The sequence below is a fragment of the Lipotes vexillifer genome, unplaced genomic scaffold (genome assembly GCF_000442215.2).
Source record: "Lipotes vexillifer unplaced genomic scaffold, Lipotes_vexillifer_v1.1 scaffold661, whole genome shotgun sequence".
Lineage (NCBI taxonomy): Eukaryota > Metazoa > Chordata > Mammalia > Artiodactyla > Lipotidae > Lipotes > Lipotes vexillifer.
The window spans coordinates 193195-209495 of NW_006796183.1; the positions used below are offsets into that span (position 1 = coordinate 193195).

The 16301-nt window shown below is 48.8% G+C and overlaps 1 protein-coding gene across 1 annotated transcript; it reads left to right on the top strand.

Annotated features, from left to right (window-relative positions):
• Nucleotides 1-3635: 3635 nt before the first annotated feature.
• MPL (MPL proto-oncogene, thrombopoietin receptor) lies at nt 3636-16072 on the top strand. The gene is made up of 12 exons (XM_007468233.1): nt 3636-3714; nt 3868-4000; nt 4341-4519; nt 5036-5334; nt 5736-5898; nt 6157-6283; nt 10433-10614; nt 10778-10920; nt 12814-12973; nt 13168-13264; nt 15342-15429; nt 15644-16072. The coding sequence occupies exons 1-12, from the start codon at nt 3636-3638 to the stop codon at nt 15929-15931; spliced, it is 1938 nt and encodes a 645-aa protein (XP_007468295.1). The 3' UTR covers nt 15932-16072.
• The last annotated feature ends 229 nt before the right edge of the window (nt 16073-16301 follow it).

Here is a 16301-nt window from a genome sequence, read left to right on the forward strand (position 1 = left end):
GAAAGAGTGAAGGGAGCATCATGAGGGAGAGAGTCCAGGAACAGGAAGATGAGAGGTTTAAGGACTTTAGTTCTAGCATCGAGAGATGAGCCTTGGTCCAAAGGATCACAAAATGATTTTAAGCAGGGAAAGAATAAAAGCAAATTTGAGCTTCAGAAAAAGTACTGAATAAGGAGAGACAATTTGTCAACTATGGGAATAGCAAACATAACACTGAAAAAGGTGTGGGGAAACCACAGTGCTCTGACACACTGCTCCAGGCGTCAATGGAACAATGGTTCTGGAGAGAAGCTTGGCAACGCTGGGAAAGAGACGGGGAGATGGAGAAACCAAGTGCCCAGAGCTATCTCTCCCGGGCTTTCTGACTGGAAGAAAATGACAGATGTTGGGAAATCTGGGAAAATTGGGAGGGAGAGGGCAAGGGCACAGGCATGGGCCCCTGAGAGCCCAATTCTCTTCCCACTCACTGTTCAGGGGTATCACATTAGTAGCTTGAAATTGGCCATGTGGGAGTATTTATACCACAAAGAGCAGCAAATGCTACCCAATGGGCTCCCATCCCCCAGCCCCAGAGAGCAGTCCAACAGCACACTACTGCCTGAGCCAGTCCGCACCCAGCAACCCCTTGAGTTCTCTCAGCAGCGGCTGCACAGAGATCAAATACAGACTTTTATACGCCAGGGCTTTGGCCTTGTATCCCAACAGAAAAGCCTAGGCCTGCTGACCTGGGCTGGACCCACTGGCCCCTGACCAGAGAGTAGCAGATCTAAGTGATCTCCTTTCCCCTAGGGCTATTCCAGTCTCTGTTTGATATCCTAAAAAAGCAAAGGATTGGGGAAGGCATCTCTTTCCAGCTGTGCGGAAGCAGAAAAAAATGGCAAAATGACAGGGACAGGGAGTTGGTCGTCCTTCCACGCAGAAGCAGAAAGGCCCCAACTCAACTCTCTGATGGTTGTAAACAAGCCCCTTGTCTTGTGGGCTCTGCACCCCTAAACACTATTATGCTGCCTCCCTGTAAAGTCATAGGACTTGGTAAGACCTGGATGCAGGCGTGGAGGGAGAATGAAAATTTGAGGGTAACGTTCAGGTTCCAAGCTTACATGCCCAGGTCGCCTATGGTGAGATGCAAACATAGGAAGGGAAGATCCGATAGGATGCATGGAAGGTAGGAATAGCTCTGTTTGGGACACGGTGAGCTTCAAGTGCCCATGGAGCAACAACTCAAGATGTCTAATAAGTAAGTGAGAACTTGAAGTTCAAAAGAGTGATAAAACCTTGAGAGTTACTGGTACATAGATGGAATTGAAGCCATGAGACCACGCGGGGAATATGAAGGGGGAAACAAGGACATCTGGGGAACACCAACATTTAAGAGAAAGAGCAAAGAGAGAAAGAAACTGGGAGGGAACGTTACAGAAGTAGGAGGAAACCGGGAGAAGGTGACACATTGCAGAACACAAGGAAGGAGAGTATCAGCACCGCAGAAAGGCTGAGCATGATAAGGATTAAGATGAGAGACACAGTGAGGTTATTGTGGCTGGTGGAGATGGGATCTAAGTAGGCAGGGGCCGGATCAGGCAGGACCTTGTGTGCCTCTAGGAGGTGTTTGGATTTTATTCTAAGTGCAGTAGGAAACCGTTAGGGGTTTTAAGCAGGGGGGTGAAGAAATCTGATTTGCATCTTAAACATCTCACTCCGTTCTGTGGAGGATCTGCCGGAGGGGTTAAGAGTGGAGTTAGTTAGGAAGTTACTCAGTGATCCAGACTTGGACGGACTAGGATGGTAGCAGTGAAGGTGGTTCAAGTTCAGGGTGCGTTTTGAAAGACGATCTGACAGGACTTGCTAATGAATTGAATGTAGGGTAAGAGGAAGACAGGAATCAAGGAGCACTGAGGTTTTTGGTTTGATCAACTGAGTAGATGGTGGTGCCACTTACAGTGTGGGTAAGACTAGAGGAAACAAAACAGGTTTAGGGGTGGGAACCAGAATCAAGAGTTTTATTTTGGCCATCGTTAAGTATAAGATGCCCATTAGACACATAAGCAGAGATGCCAAGTAGGCAGTCGGTGATCCAAATCTGGACCCCAGGAGGGGGAGTCTCAGCTAGAGATATTTTGAAGCCATCAACACATACACAGCATCAAAGCCATGGGACTGCATGAACATTAGAGTTGTTTCCCCTCTCACTTGACCTGGCAGAGGTTGGGTGGCCCTTGATTGGGGTCTGGGAGAGGCATCCAAAGTCACCCCCATTGGGCAAAGGAAGCTGGTCCTTGGAACTTGAGAACTGAACAGGAATTGGGACAAACCTAGCCTCAGGGACTTCTTGCAGAGAAATGGTGTGAGAGAAGCTAAGACTTCACAGGGGAGCTGTAGGTTTCCATGTCCCTCCTCCTACCCCTTCCCACAATTCTCTGTTAATAACATTAATTCAGGAGGAAGAGAGAAAAGTGATATTGAGGGCACTAACTCTGTAGAGCCAGGAAGGGGGGGCCCCAGCTGAAGCCAGAGGGGCTAAATGCGTGAGTTAATGTGGTCTACACTGGCCCTATGCCCTGCAAGAGTCAAAGCTCCTGAGAATTGGCATAAAAGCTACCAGTCAGAGCAGTCCCAGGAGGGGGCCTGGGCTACAGAGAAGGGATCACACCCACTCTTCCGCTACTAATGTGAAGATGAGCTCAAGCTGGAGGACTGAGACCAACCATCCCTTGATTCTGAGCCAACCTGATAAAAGTACTGAAGACCAGAGCTTCTCAAGCTTTAATATGTATTCGCATCATCTGGGAATTTGGAGAGAGTGCAGATTCTGTTTTAGAAGGTCTGGGGCGGGGCCCAAGAGTCTGCATTTGTAAGACACTCCCAGGGAATGCTCTTGCTGCTGATCCATGGACCACACTTTGAGTAGCAAAGGATGAAAGGCAGCTGTGGAGGGTTCCCACAATGGAAGGTGTTGTGTAGTTCCAAGGACAATGTGTTTATTTGTGCACAAAGTGACAGAACCTATTAAAGTGGAAATAACCACCATTTTGTCACAGTTGCAAGGCAGACAGTCATTTCTTGGCAAATTACACCTTCCAGCGGCACTGGTATGGCTGTTAAGCACTTGGGTTCTAAAGCTTGATGTCCTGAGTTTTACCTCTTAGGAGGTGTGTCATCTTAGGCAAGTCTTTATTTGCATCTCAGTTTCCTCATCACTCTAATGGAAATAATAAGACTATTGTGAGGATTAGCTGAGTCAGTAGATATAAAGTGCTTAACACATGGCAGCACTGTAAGCAGCACTCAGTAAATGTTGCTCTCCATGCTAATACACCCTCCACAGCAGTGAACATGGACACACATAGAGGCTTACTCTGCTTTTGGTACATGGTCAAAAAAATGTAACCCCCCCATCTCCCTCCCACCAAAGGTCTGTATCCTCTCTTTCAAATTCCTCCTACCCTCCTGCCCACTCCCACGCCCCCTCCCCTGGCCCCCGGCCCCAGTGTGGTCTGGATGGGCCCCACAGGGGCAGGGACAGGGACAGGACGTGGGGCTGTATCTGACAGGAACCTGAGGGGCTGGCCGGGGAGGGGATTGGGGCCCGGCTTCCTGCAGGGAGGATGGGCTAAGGCAGGCACACAGTGCCGGAGAAGATGCCCTCCTGGGCCCTCTTGGTGGTCATCTCCTGCCTCCTCCCGGCCCCCCAAAACCTGGCACAAGTCACCAGCCAAGGTGAGGTATGTGGAGGGTGGAGATCACCTATACCCAGGAAGAGGGAGCCCTGGGAGGGGGATGTGCAAAGTAGGGGGCTCCCATTGGTCCCCGACTCTTGCCCACAAACACACCAGGGAGGACCCAGAGCCCAACTCACCAGCTATTCCTCAGATGCCTCCTTGCTGGCCTCGGACTCAGAGTCCCTGAACTGTTTCTCCCGAACATTTGAGGACCTCACTTGCTTCTGGGATGAGGAGGAAGCAGCGGCCAGTGAAATATATCAGCTGCTGTATGCCTACGCAGGGTATGTGCTGCATCATATATATCATATATATGTACCATGTATGTACCACTCCCCTGCATCTGTCCTGTACATACCACAGCTGAGCCCCATTCCAGTAGCTTCCCTGCCTTTGGCCCTATCAGAGGACTACTCCAAGTACATGCCCTAAGAGGCCACTTAATGAACAGATGTGCTTTGGATATACCCAGCTCACACCCCCTACATAACCCCTGATCCCACCCAGGCACTGAGAAGAAAAATGGCAGTATTGGAAATAGAAGTTGGGTTTGGGCCCAGACCTGGGTCCTCAGGGCTGAACAGGCGGCCGTGTAGGTAGGATGGACTTCTCCTGTGCCCACAGGGAGAAGCCCCGTGCCTGCCCCCTGAGTTCCCAGCGTGTGCTGCCCTTTGGAACCCGGTACGTGTGCCAGTTTCCAGCCCAGGATGAAGTTCGCCTCTTCTCTCAACTGCACCTCTGGGTGAAGAACGTGTTTCTGAACCAGAATGTGACCCAGCGGGTGCTCTCTGTGGATAGTGTGGGTACGGACCATCCTCCTGTCATCCTGGCCCCCCTGTTTGCTGCCCTCAGGCCAGCTCCTAGAATCAGACTGAGCTGTGCTCTTTCAAGACGATGTGGATGTCCCCCCACTACCAGACCCCCAGAGGCACCTCAAGACCCCCTTCTCATTCCTCTTAGCCTCAGCATCCAGAGCCAGACTTCATTTCACACCAGAGACACTCCGACTTTCCCATCATTAACCTATTCATTGACTCACTCATTCATCAGTTACAGAATACCTACCATGTGCCAGGCACTGTGCTAGGTGAAAAGGATGCACAGATGAAGAGAGATCCCTGCTCTTGAGGAGCACTGAGCCTAACAAACCCGCAGTGAGGTCACTGTTCTTCTGAGGACAGAACAGGATAAGGAGCCTTCCTGCCCTGCCCCAGGGGCTGCCCTCAATCCAGCCTCCAGTATCCCCTCTCCACAGTCCATGGGTTGAGCTGTAGACTGTGGCCCCCAAAGAGTTCTCACATGCCCTGTCTCACCTTCAGGCCTGCCAGGTCCCCCCAGCCTCATCAAGGCCATGGGAGGGAGCCAGCCAGGGGAACTTCAGATCAGCTGGGAGGTCCCAGCTCCCGAAATCAGTGAATTTCTGAGGCATGAACTCCGCTATGGCCCTAAGGATCCAAGGAACTCCGCTGGTCCCACAGTCACACTGCTGCTGTCCACAGAAACCTGCTGCCCAGCTCTGCGGAGACCAAACCTAGCCCCAGCTCCGGACCAGTCTCCATGTGCTCAGCCCATGATGCCCCAACAGGATGTACCAGAGCAGACCCCCACAACTAGAGAAGTATCCTGGCCTCCTTCTGCTCCACCTCCTGATCTCCTACCCACAATTTTGCCCCCAAGAAAGGATAGGCCATACTTTGGGGATTCCAGACTGGGTTGGTCCTTAGAGAGTTAGTATAGGCTCTGATTAGGAGCCATGTCTATTTAGGGATCTCCCACTTTGGGTCATTCATACCAACAAAACTGAGAGCTTCAGGCCTCCAAGTTAATGGGGATTTCCCTAAAAAGCCCTGAACTCCACCTGAAACCCACTGACCTGGCTCCCAGTCTGTGTGCATATCTATCCAGTGAAGAACTGAGTGTCTCTCCACAGGCATGTTGTGGGGCTTCAAATATAAGAGGTGGAGGCTCTCTTGGATGAGAGGCAGACCTAGATTCTGAGGCTGGGATTCTTCTCCCAAGGCTCCATCTCTGACAGTGAAGGGTGGAAGCTGCCTCATCTCAGGGCTCCAGCCTGGTAACTCCTACTGGCTCCAGCTACGCAGCCAACCTGATGGGGTCTCCCTCCGTGGCTCCTGGGGATCTTGGTCCCTCCCTGTGACCGTGGACCTGCCTGGGGATGCAGGTGAGTCAACAAAGGAATGGGGGGATGGGGAGGAGATAGAAAAGATCTCTAGAGAGGTCTGGGCTGGATATGGAAGCTCTGCAAACCATGGCCCTTCCTGATGACCTCAAACTTGCCACTGGACAGAATGAGCTATATGTTCAGGGAGAGAAGACAGAATAGGAGTAAATGTTCCAAGTTACGTGTGTAAAGATGATCTGGATACCCTATAGAGTAGGAGCACGTGGGCTCTGATGGGACTTCCTTCTCTGACCCCAGTGGAAATTGGACTGCAATGCTTTACCTTGGACCTGAAGAATGTTACCTGTCAGTGGCAGCAACAGGACCATGCTAGCTCCCAAGGCTTCTTCCACCACAGCAGGGCACGGTGCTGCCCCAGAGACAGGTGAGAACTGACCTGCTGACTGAGCTTGATGTCATGGGAGAGAAGCACAACCTTGCAGAAAGAAGGGACAGATTATCTTGGTCCTCTTCGCTCCCCTCCCTTGTCCGCCAAACCAAACAGCCTCCATGCTCTCATCCTCCAATGGGTATTGTATCTTTTCAACCTCTCTTCATACTCGCTGGCAATGCCTTGGTTTCATGCAGCTTTAATCATGTCACCTGGACCATTCCAACAGCCTACATTCTCATCTACCTCCGATTTACCCCCCGTGCTGCTGACAGACTGACTTTTGTTAAACTTTGCATGGCCTTTCCCTAGATCCAATCAAAACTTCGCCTGGCCTACAAGAATTTCCATCAAACACCTCACTGATCTGTCACTTCCTTCATATCGAGTATATAACCAAGTCTTACTGATTTTACCTGTTAAACATCTCTAGAATCTGTCCACTTTTCTTCTTCACCGCCATCATCCTCGTACAAGCCATCATCATCTCTCACTTAGGCTACTGAGAAGTCTTATTAACTGATCACTTCTTGGATCCTCCAAAACATTCTCCACACAGGAGCTGGAGTGAGTTTTTAAAAGTGCAATAAATAGGGACTGCCCTGGAGGTCCAGTGGTTAAGAGTTCGCCTTCCAGTGTAGGGGGTGCAGGTTCGATCCCTGGTCGGGGAGCTAAGATCCCACGTGCCTTGCGGCCAAAAGAACCAAAACATAAAACAGAAGCAGTATTGTAACAAATTCAATAAAGACTTTAAAAACGGCCCACATCAAAAAAAAAAATCTTTAAAAAGAAAGAAAGAAAGAAAAGTGCAAAAATAAATACAACATCCTCTGCTTAAAACTCTTCCAAGGTCCATAGCTTCCATTGATCTTAGGACAAAGAAAAGAACACTACTGTGACCGTATAAAGTTCTAAAAGGCTCAGCCCCTATCAATGCCTTCAGTTTCATCTTATACTATGCTGCCTTTTGTGCTCTGTGCTCCAGTACTGGCCTATTTTGGTTCCCTCCCTACCTGCCATGTTCCCTCCTGCCTCTGGATCTTTGCACATGCTGTTTACCCAACTCTCCAATCTTTACTTAACCTTTATTTATCCTTCAGATCTCAACTCAAATGTCACCTCCTCAGGGAGCCCTCCCCTGACCTTCCTCCTTAGGTCCAATGGCACTATTATACATCCTTGTTGTACCACGTACCTCTCCTTCTTAAATACTTAAAATAGCTACAATTTTACATTTATACCTCACATAGTTTTTTTCTTTTGGCTGCGTTGGGTCTTCGTTGCTGTGCGCAGGCTTTCTCTAGTTGCGGTGAGTGGGGGCTACTCTTTGTTGCAGTACGAGGGCTTCTCATTGCAGTGGCTTCTCTTGTTGCAGAGCATGGGCTCTAGGCGCGCGGGCTTCAGTAGTTGCAGCACGTGGGCTCAGTAGTTGTGGCTCGTGGTCTTAGTTACTCTGCTGCATGTGGGATCTTCCTGGACCAGGGATTGAACACGTGTCCCCTGCATTGGCAGGCAGATTCTTAACCACTGCACCATCAGGGAAGTCCCATGGTTATTTGATTGATGACAAAATTCTGTCTCAGAGCTCCAGTTGAGAAAGGCTGATCTTGACTATACATGATCCATGAGGGCAAAGTCAGTGTCTGCTTTTACTCACCAATATGTTCTCAACTCACATGGTGACTGGAATACAGTAGATGCTCAGTAAAAAAAAAACTGTTGAATGAATGAATAATGAAAAAAAACACTATTAACAGTTTTAATGTATTCTTCCAGATTTTATATGCATTTACATGTCTATACACAATATTCAATTTTCAATATAAATTGGATCACATTATATGTATGATTTAGTAACTTACTTTTTTACTTAAAAATATGTCTTGGAGATCATTACAAAAAGATGTAACTCATTCTTTTTAATAACTGCACAGATTTCCATAGTATAGAGGGGCCATGAATGGATCAAAAGGTGGCAAAACCGAATTCACATATTCCCTACCAAAACCTGCTCCTCCTCTTCTTGTCCATCCTGCTATCAAATCAGTTTTCCACCCTGAACTTCTATCATTTCTACACCCTCCATATCCAATCAGAAACGCTTGTCATTTCTACCTGTACAGTATCCCTTGAATCCATCTATTTCCCTCTACCCCAACTACCACAACCCTACTTTCAGATCCTCATAACTTTGCATGTAAAATACCATAACATTGTCCTAATAAATTTCTCTGCTTCTACTGCACCCTCACAAGTCCTCTCTTACAAACTGCAGTTAGAGTGACTTTCCTAAAGTACAAAGCTAATGATGACAATTCCTGTTTAAAATCTTTAAATGTCTCCATCATTACTGCAAGATTAAGTTTAAGCTCCTAAGAAAGGCAATAAGGCCATCCATGACCTTGGTCTGCTCACATTTACCACTCCCCACCAGACCCTCTATGCTAAAAGCATTCTGCACCACTTAGAATTTCCCCCAGAGTACCATCTCTTATCTGTGCACAAGCATGTGCCTGGGATGTCTGTTTGTCCCTTCTGCCTGTCCTGTTTAGAGTCCAGGACTCAGTCCTGCCTTGCACAGCACTGCCTTGCACAGGAACTATCCTCTGACCCTCCCCATCTGGGTTAGATGATCCTCCTTGATATTCCCAAGCCAGCCCGTGCACATCACAGAAAAATATCATCTGTTTGTTTTTCTACCTTTCCCATTGAAATGACACATCCTTGAAAATTATTCCTCTGTGTATTCATAGGGCCTATCACAGTGCCTGGCACACAGTATCAATTATTTGTTGAATAAATTAGTAAACATAAAAATATATAAAATGATAAATAATTTTTGTAATAGCTAGTCATTTAGGGGTTATAATCAGGAAGGAGACAGGATTTATTTGTTCAATAAACAATTATCGAAGGCGACTATGTTCCAGGCACTGGGGATAGAGTGACAAAACAGAACAGCTTTCGGCACTGTTGGGGCTTCCATTTTAGTCAGGAGAAGGGAAGAGGGGGTGAGAAACAAGTAAAGAAATAAAGGAACAAGGTTATATGATAGAGACTAAGTGGGAGGGTGGGGGAGGGGTGCTAATTTCACCTGAGTGGTCGGAGAAAGCCTTGCCAAGGAGGTGACAGGTGAGCTGAGACCCAAGTGGCAAGAAGAAGTGAGTCACGTGAGATCTAGAGGCAGGGCAACCAGGGCAAGGTGAGCTGCAAAGACAGTTCATCTGGTATATCTGCTGCACAGAGAGAAGGCCTGTGTGCATGAAGGGTGGTAAACTGGTGTGAGAACTGTAGGAGATGAGAATGGGGAGGGAGGGAGGAACTCAACTGTATGGAGTCCTATAGGCTCTGGTATGGAGTTTGGATTTTATTCCAAGGGGGATGGGGAGCCATTGAAGGATTTTAAGCAAAAGAGTGACATGATATGATTTACATTTCGAAAAGATGTTTCTTTGTGCAATTAAAAAGAAGTAAGAGTGGAAGCAGGATCACCAGTTAGAAATTTGCCTTAATCCAGGCAACGGATAATGGTTTCATCTAATGCAGCAGGGGTGAAGATCAAAATAAATGGACAGATTTGTCAGATATTCTGGACATTATCAGATCAACATTTTGGATCTGGTTGCTGTGTGGAGAGTAAATTGAAGGGAGTGGTAGAAATGGAGGCAGAAAAGCCAGTTAGGAGGCTGTCGTAATAATCTATTAGTAAAATAACATTTAGAGGTGACTAAGAGGGCCGCCTAATGAGAACAGGTTAAAAACATGTTTTCCTCCAGAAAGATGAAAGCTCTTTAATCTCTGAAATAATACCATTCAAAGTAGGCATTATTAACCCATTACACAAATGAGGAAACTGAGGCAGAGATAAATCAAGTAATTTGCCCAGAGTTATACACCAATAAGCCAAGACCTGAACTCTACAGCCCATGCTATTTTCCTATCTCATCTAGCTCTTTTCTTAAGAAGAGGCTGGACACCAAAACAAACCTCAGAAAACCAAACATTATGACACGGGAGAGAAAGCCCTGTAGGCCCATCCAAAGAACAAGTTAGATTATAATCCAGTCCCCTGTGGGTTGGGGGATATGAGGACTGGTCTCTGAGGCAAGCCTGATTCAATGACTCTACGGGACTGATTCGTAGGGACCCCGTCTGGGAGAAGTGTGAAGAGCAGGAGAAAAATCCAGGATCACAGCCCTCCCAGTTCTCCCGCTGCCACTTCAAGTCACGAAATGACAGTGTTATTCACATCCTTGTGGAGGTGACCACAGCCCAGGGTGCCATTCACAGCTACCTGGGCTCCCCTTTCTGGATCCATCAGGCTGGTAAGAACTTTCTCCCCTTCTCCTCCCACATAGTTCCCACCTCTACCATTATCTGACCCCATGCCCAGGATCACCAACTCTGATACTTCTGACCCGTGGCCCTGGTGACATGATGTCTCATGCACAGAAGGGCTTAGGCCATTCCCTGCTGACGTCCCTGTAGTGCTCATTCCCACTCCAAACTTACACTGGAGGGAGGTCTCCAGCGGGCAGCTGGAACTGGAATGGCAGCATCCATCACCCTGGGCAGCACAAGAGACCTGCTATCAGCTCCGATACACAGGAGAAGGCCATCAGGACTGGAAGGTACAGTCAAGGAACAAATGCCCCCAGATCTCATAATCAGGGTATCCCTGAGTTTCACTGTATCTGTTATCAGGAGTGAAGGTGTCTGTGTATTCATGTATGAGCTTGTTTATCTATGTTTTATCTGATTCTCTCTTTGGCATCTGACATGCTGACTACTCCTATTTAAAATTTTCTCCTTCCTTTTCTTTTGGGATAGCAGTCTCTCCTGATTCTCGTACCACCTCTCTGACTGAACCTCCTCGCTCTTTTCCTGGCTCCTCCTTTCCACACTTCCTTAATAGGCTGTGCTTCCAACAGTCCCATCCTAGACTCTTTTCTCCTCTAGATAAATATATATGCTCCCCCTAAGTGAGTGCTTCAACTCTGTGGTTTCAATGACTATACGTTAACCATCCCAAACTTACCATTCCAACACCCATATGAAAAGGAACATCTATACCATAGGTGAATTACTTAAATTTTTGAAGTCTCAGTTTCCTCATTGGTGAAATGGGGATAAAGCTATGTACTTTCCAGAGTTACAGTAAAAGTTAAATATATAAACATTTAGCATACTGCCTGGCAGATAGAAGGTGCTCAATATACATTAAATATTAGTTTCTTTCTTTACTTTTATTCTCATTCACCACATGTATATACAACTTCTTACCAGACAGCTCTATCTAAAAGCCCCCAGGGCATTTCAGACTCAGTATCTCCAAAACTGAACTCATCTTCTTCCCCAAACTTATTTTACTTTTTTAATGAAGTATAAGTTATATAAAGTAACACAAATCTTAAATATACCACTGATTAATTTGTACATGTGTATACAGCCATGTAACCATTACCCAGATCAAGACAGAGATTACTTCTAGCACCCCAGAAGTGTCTCATGCCCGCAGGTCACATACGCACACCCTCCAAGGAAACCACTACTCTGACATTACCACTCATAATTTCTGACTGTTGCTGAACTAATAAAATAGAACCATACAGCATTTCTCCCTCAGACTTACCTCTCCTGTTCCTTGTCTCTGACAGTGGCACCGACGCTTACCCAGTTACCCGAGTCTGGAATTATCTTTGACTCGTCTCCCTTTTCCCTTCCCTCGATTTATCAACAAATGAGTTGAGTTTATTGTACTAATAGGTCTCATGTCCCTACTACCACTGGCTTAACCTCACCTTTGACCATCCAGCCGGCCCATGCACGCTCTTAGTACACAGAGCACTCTGTAACCTCCAAACGAGCAACTCAGGCAGCATTACACTCTTCTTGGTGCTCCCGTGGTACCTTACTTATATCATTATTATTGCACTAATTATTTCTTGTAACTATTTACTTGTTTGGGTGTCTTACTCTTCATAAATGTTTGCTAACTGATCAAGTTAATAACGTCTCCCTGCTTGTACACACGATTCTTGTTCCCTGTGCTTGGAATCTCTCCTCGTACCCCCAGCACCTAGCACAGTGCTGGCATCCTCTACTCAGAGGATGTTATTTGTGGCCTGGTCTACGTGGCTCCGAGTATCTGAGCGTGTCCGGGGTTTCCATCGGCCGACCTGGTCTGGTGCGTGCCTGGTCACTGTGTGTGTACCAGCTCTCTGTCGGTTTATCGTATGTATATGTGTCAGGATGAGTAGTACTCTGTGTAGATGAGTCTGTGTGATGGGGGTGTACCGCGCCAGGCAGGGCGAGGCCGCAGGCAGGGCGAGGCTCTCTGTCCTGGTGTTCTCTCTAGCCAGCTTCCGCCGGGATGAGCGTTTTCTAACAGCGAGGCTCTCTGGGGGAAATCCCCGGGGACTCAACGCGGTAGGATTTCGGTCAAACAGATGCCGAGTTCTAGAGGCCCCGACGCCGGCCCACCCGGACCGGGAGCCTGACCACCCGCCCGCTTCTCTGCGCAGGTGCTGGAGCCGCCTCTCGGGGCCCAGGGAGAGACCTTAGAGCTGCGCCCGCGCTCCCGCTACCGCGTACAGCTGCGCGCCAGGCTCCACGGCCCCACCTTCCACGGGCCCTGGAGCCCCTGGTCCGACCCAGTGAGGGTGGAAACCGCCTCCGAGACGGGTGAGGGCCGAGCCAGAGCAAAGGCTGTCGGCGGCTGCGCGAGCGGAGGGTCGCCGGCGCAGCGAGGGGCGGGGCCGCGGCTGAGCCGACTTACCCGGCGCCCCGGAGCGGCGAGGGGTGGGGCCTGGTGGACCGGGGCGGGGGCCTCCTGCCAGGCGTGGCCCCCCCGAGATCTGACTGCTTTTGTCCATTAGCCTGGATCTTTTTGGTGACCGCTCTGCTCCTGGTGCTGGGCGTCAGCGCCCTCCTGGGCCTGCTGCTGCTGAGGTGGCAGTTTCCTGCGCACTACAGGTACCGCTCCGGTCAGGCGGGAGACGGGGCCTTGGTCCGGGCGAGGCCAGCGGCCTCTAAAGAAGCATCCCCGCGTCACTCTATGTCACCCGCTCTCCGGACAATCCCACATCCACACCTGTGGCGTCAGCTGCTCCCAGCGCGTCTTCCCCGGGAGTCGCACTGCCTCCTTACACTCTAACATGCCCACTATATGGGACACCCCAAACAGGCCCACCTTCTGACTCCTCATCTCAGTAACAATGCTACTGTCCACCTGTCACCCAAGCCGGAACACTTAGGCGCCACCCTCGCCCTTATCCAGTCTGGTCCGGTCATTCCACCTCCTAAAGCTCGCTCAAACAATAGCCCTCTTTCTCTAGCGGTACAGGCACTACCTGACTCACCAAAACGGAGCCCCTTCACCCTCCAATCTAGCCTCACGCAGCCACCAGAATAATCTTTCTAAAACTGCACACGTGAACTTCTCACTCCGCCTCCTTAAGTCACATTATTAGCGCCCCAGGATAAAGTCCAGACTCTAGAATGACAAGGAAGGCTGTGCAAAATCTGGCCCTGCCAGGATTTCCACCCTCCCACCCTGTGCATCAGCCTTTGCCAGACTGTTGGTGATTTCCTCCCCAAGTCAAGAGATTTTACTTCTCAGTGCCTTTGCACATAATGTCCCGTCTGCCAGGAATATCCTCCCTGGATGACTAATACCCATTTATCTATAAATAAATTTCTTCCCCAGCTCCTAGGAAACCTTTCCTGACCTTCCCCTATTGGCTACTTTCTTTATGCCCCAATACAGACTTCTTCCATAGTACCAGAAGCATTTTACTGCATTCATTTCTTTATCTGTCTTCCCTATGCCTTACTTGGTCATCCTTAAATCTATAGCACAGGGCCTGCTAAATAGCACACACTTAAATAAATGTTATTAATGAATGACTTGTTTATGTGGGGAGACTAAGGCTGAGGAGAAATGTCATTGGAAGTTATAAACATAAAGGACAGAATCCATACCACCTCAGTCCTTCAGTTGGTAACATGTCTCGATTCTTGAAGACTCAGCTCAGAAGGTAACTCCTGCACGTGGCCTCTTTAGATGACCCTAGGCTAGATTAGATGCCCCTCTTCTGTGCTGCATCTCTCCTTGAACATGTCTTTGAGCTTTTAATCCACTCATATGTATGAGCAGACTGCAATGCAGCCTCTATGCAAGTAGCCAGCTCCAACAAAAAAGTTGGGAGAGAGGCGGGAGGTGGTACTGCTGAACCAGGCGTACTCAGTCCTTTTTCCCCAATTTACCAGATACATCACTCCTCCTTCCCTGCAGAGATACGAGTGAGGTCACAGAAGAGGCCTGAAATGTCGTTCAGCTAAAGTCCCTCCATGTGGAAATATGAGCCTAAGGAATTGGAGATTCCCCCAACATACCTTAATCCACGTTCTTCCTGGAGAGACCGCCTTCCCCAGTAACTTAATAAAAGCCCCATTGGTTCTCTCCATTCATTCATTCAAATAATTTCTTGAGAACCTATTATGAGCCAGACACTGTTCTACGCCCTGGAGCTACAGGAGTGAGCAAATAGACAAACTTTGCTCTCATGGAGTTTACATTCTCGTATATGTGATATGTATAAGGATCCAATAAATACACAATAAGTCAAGTGCTATGAAGAAAAACAAGCAGAGCAGGAGACAGAGAGTGATGGGGAAGGGAGGTGGTTCTATTTTAGGGCAGTCAGGGAAGGCCTCTCTGTCAGGATGATGTCTGAGCAGAAACCTAAATGAAGTGAGGGAACAAATCAAGTGTTCCAGGCAGAGAGAACAGGAAGTGCAAAGGCCCTGAGGCAGGAGTGTTTGAGGACACTCAAATCCCTTTTTTGAACCTCCACACTGCTGAGTTCCCTCCACCACCAGAGGTTTCCTTTTCACCTATGCTCCACTACCTTACTTTACTGCCTTGACTACACTGTTACCTCTCCAAGCTTGCTCCCCCACCTCACTGCCTCCCCCCACGGCCCCCACTCAGGGCTCCCCTCCTAACTCACTCCCACAACTCAGTCTCCTTCTCTTCCTTCTCCTCAAGGAGCCTGAGGCATGTCCTGTGGCCCTCAGTTCCAGACCTGCACCGGGTCCTAGGCCAGTACCTTAGGGATACTGCAGCCCTGAGTCCGGTGAGTGCACCCCTGCTCTCCACCACCCACCACCAGCCCTGTGTGGAGCTGGATCCTTGCCCTACCACACAACTTTTCCAAGGCCCTTGCCCACCAGCATACCATCCCTGGGCCCTACCTCCAGCCGAACCCTCCTTTCTACACCATCCAGGTCCTGCTCCCACAGGATCTGCTCTAATCCAGACCCCTTCCCCCCCTCTCCCATCTCTCCCAGCCCAAGGCTGCAGTCTCAGATGCCTGTGAGGAAGTGGAACCCAGCCTCCTTGAAATTCTACCTAGGTCCTCAGAGAAGACTCCCTTGCCCCTATGTTCCTCCCAGGCCCAGATGGACTACCGAGGATTGCAGCCTTCTTGCCTGGGGACCATGCCCCTGTCTGTGTGCCCACGCATGACTGAGACAGGGTCCTACTGCACCACTCACATTGCCAACCATTCCTACTTACCACTCAGCTGCTGGCAGGCCCCTCGCTCCCAGTACCCTGGACAGATCCAAACCCTCTAGTCCTTCCCTCTGAACTTCCCTACCCACCCCATCCCAACAACACAACCATCTCAGACCTCACGTCCTTCCCGGTTGTCTACCCTCCTAGCTGGGCTTCATAACACTGATCTTTCAGTACTGCTGCTGACATTAATCCAGGACAAGGCTCATTTGACTAAGCTCCTCTAAATTTCACCTCCTTTCTCTCTCCTCTTTAATGCCAAACTCCTTGAAAAGGAGTCTCCACTTCCTGACTGCCATTTGCTCCTCAGCCTACTTCAATTCATTCCCCTACTACCACTCTGCTAATGAAACTACTCAGGCAAAACTCACCTCAAATTTTTCTCATCACAAGATCCAATCAGATTTTGTTAACTCTCAATCCATTTGA

Bases quoted from the DNA above. Each gene is read 5' to 3' on its own strand.
- MPL (XM_007468233.1), top strand. From the start codon at position 3,636: ATGCCCTCCTGGGCCCTCTTGGTGGTCATCTCCTGCCTCCTCCCGGCC. The intron at 4,520-5,035 runs GTACGGACCATC...TCTCACCTTCAG, and splicing joins GCTCTCTGTGGATAGTGTGG to GCCTGCCAGGTCCCCCCAGC. The intron at 15,430-15,643 runs GTGAGTGCACCC...CATCTCTCCCAG, and splicing joins ATACTGCAGCCCTGAGTCCG to CCCAAGGCTGCAGTCTCAGA.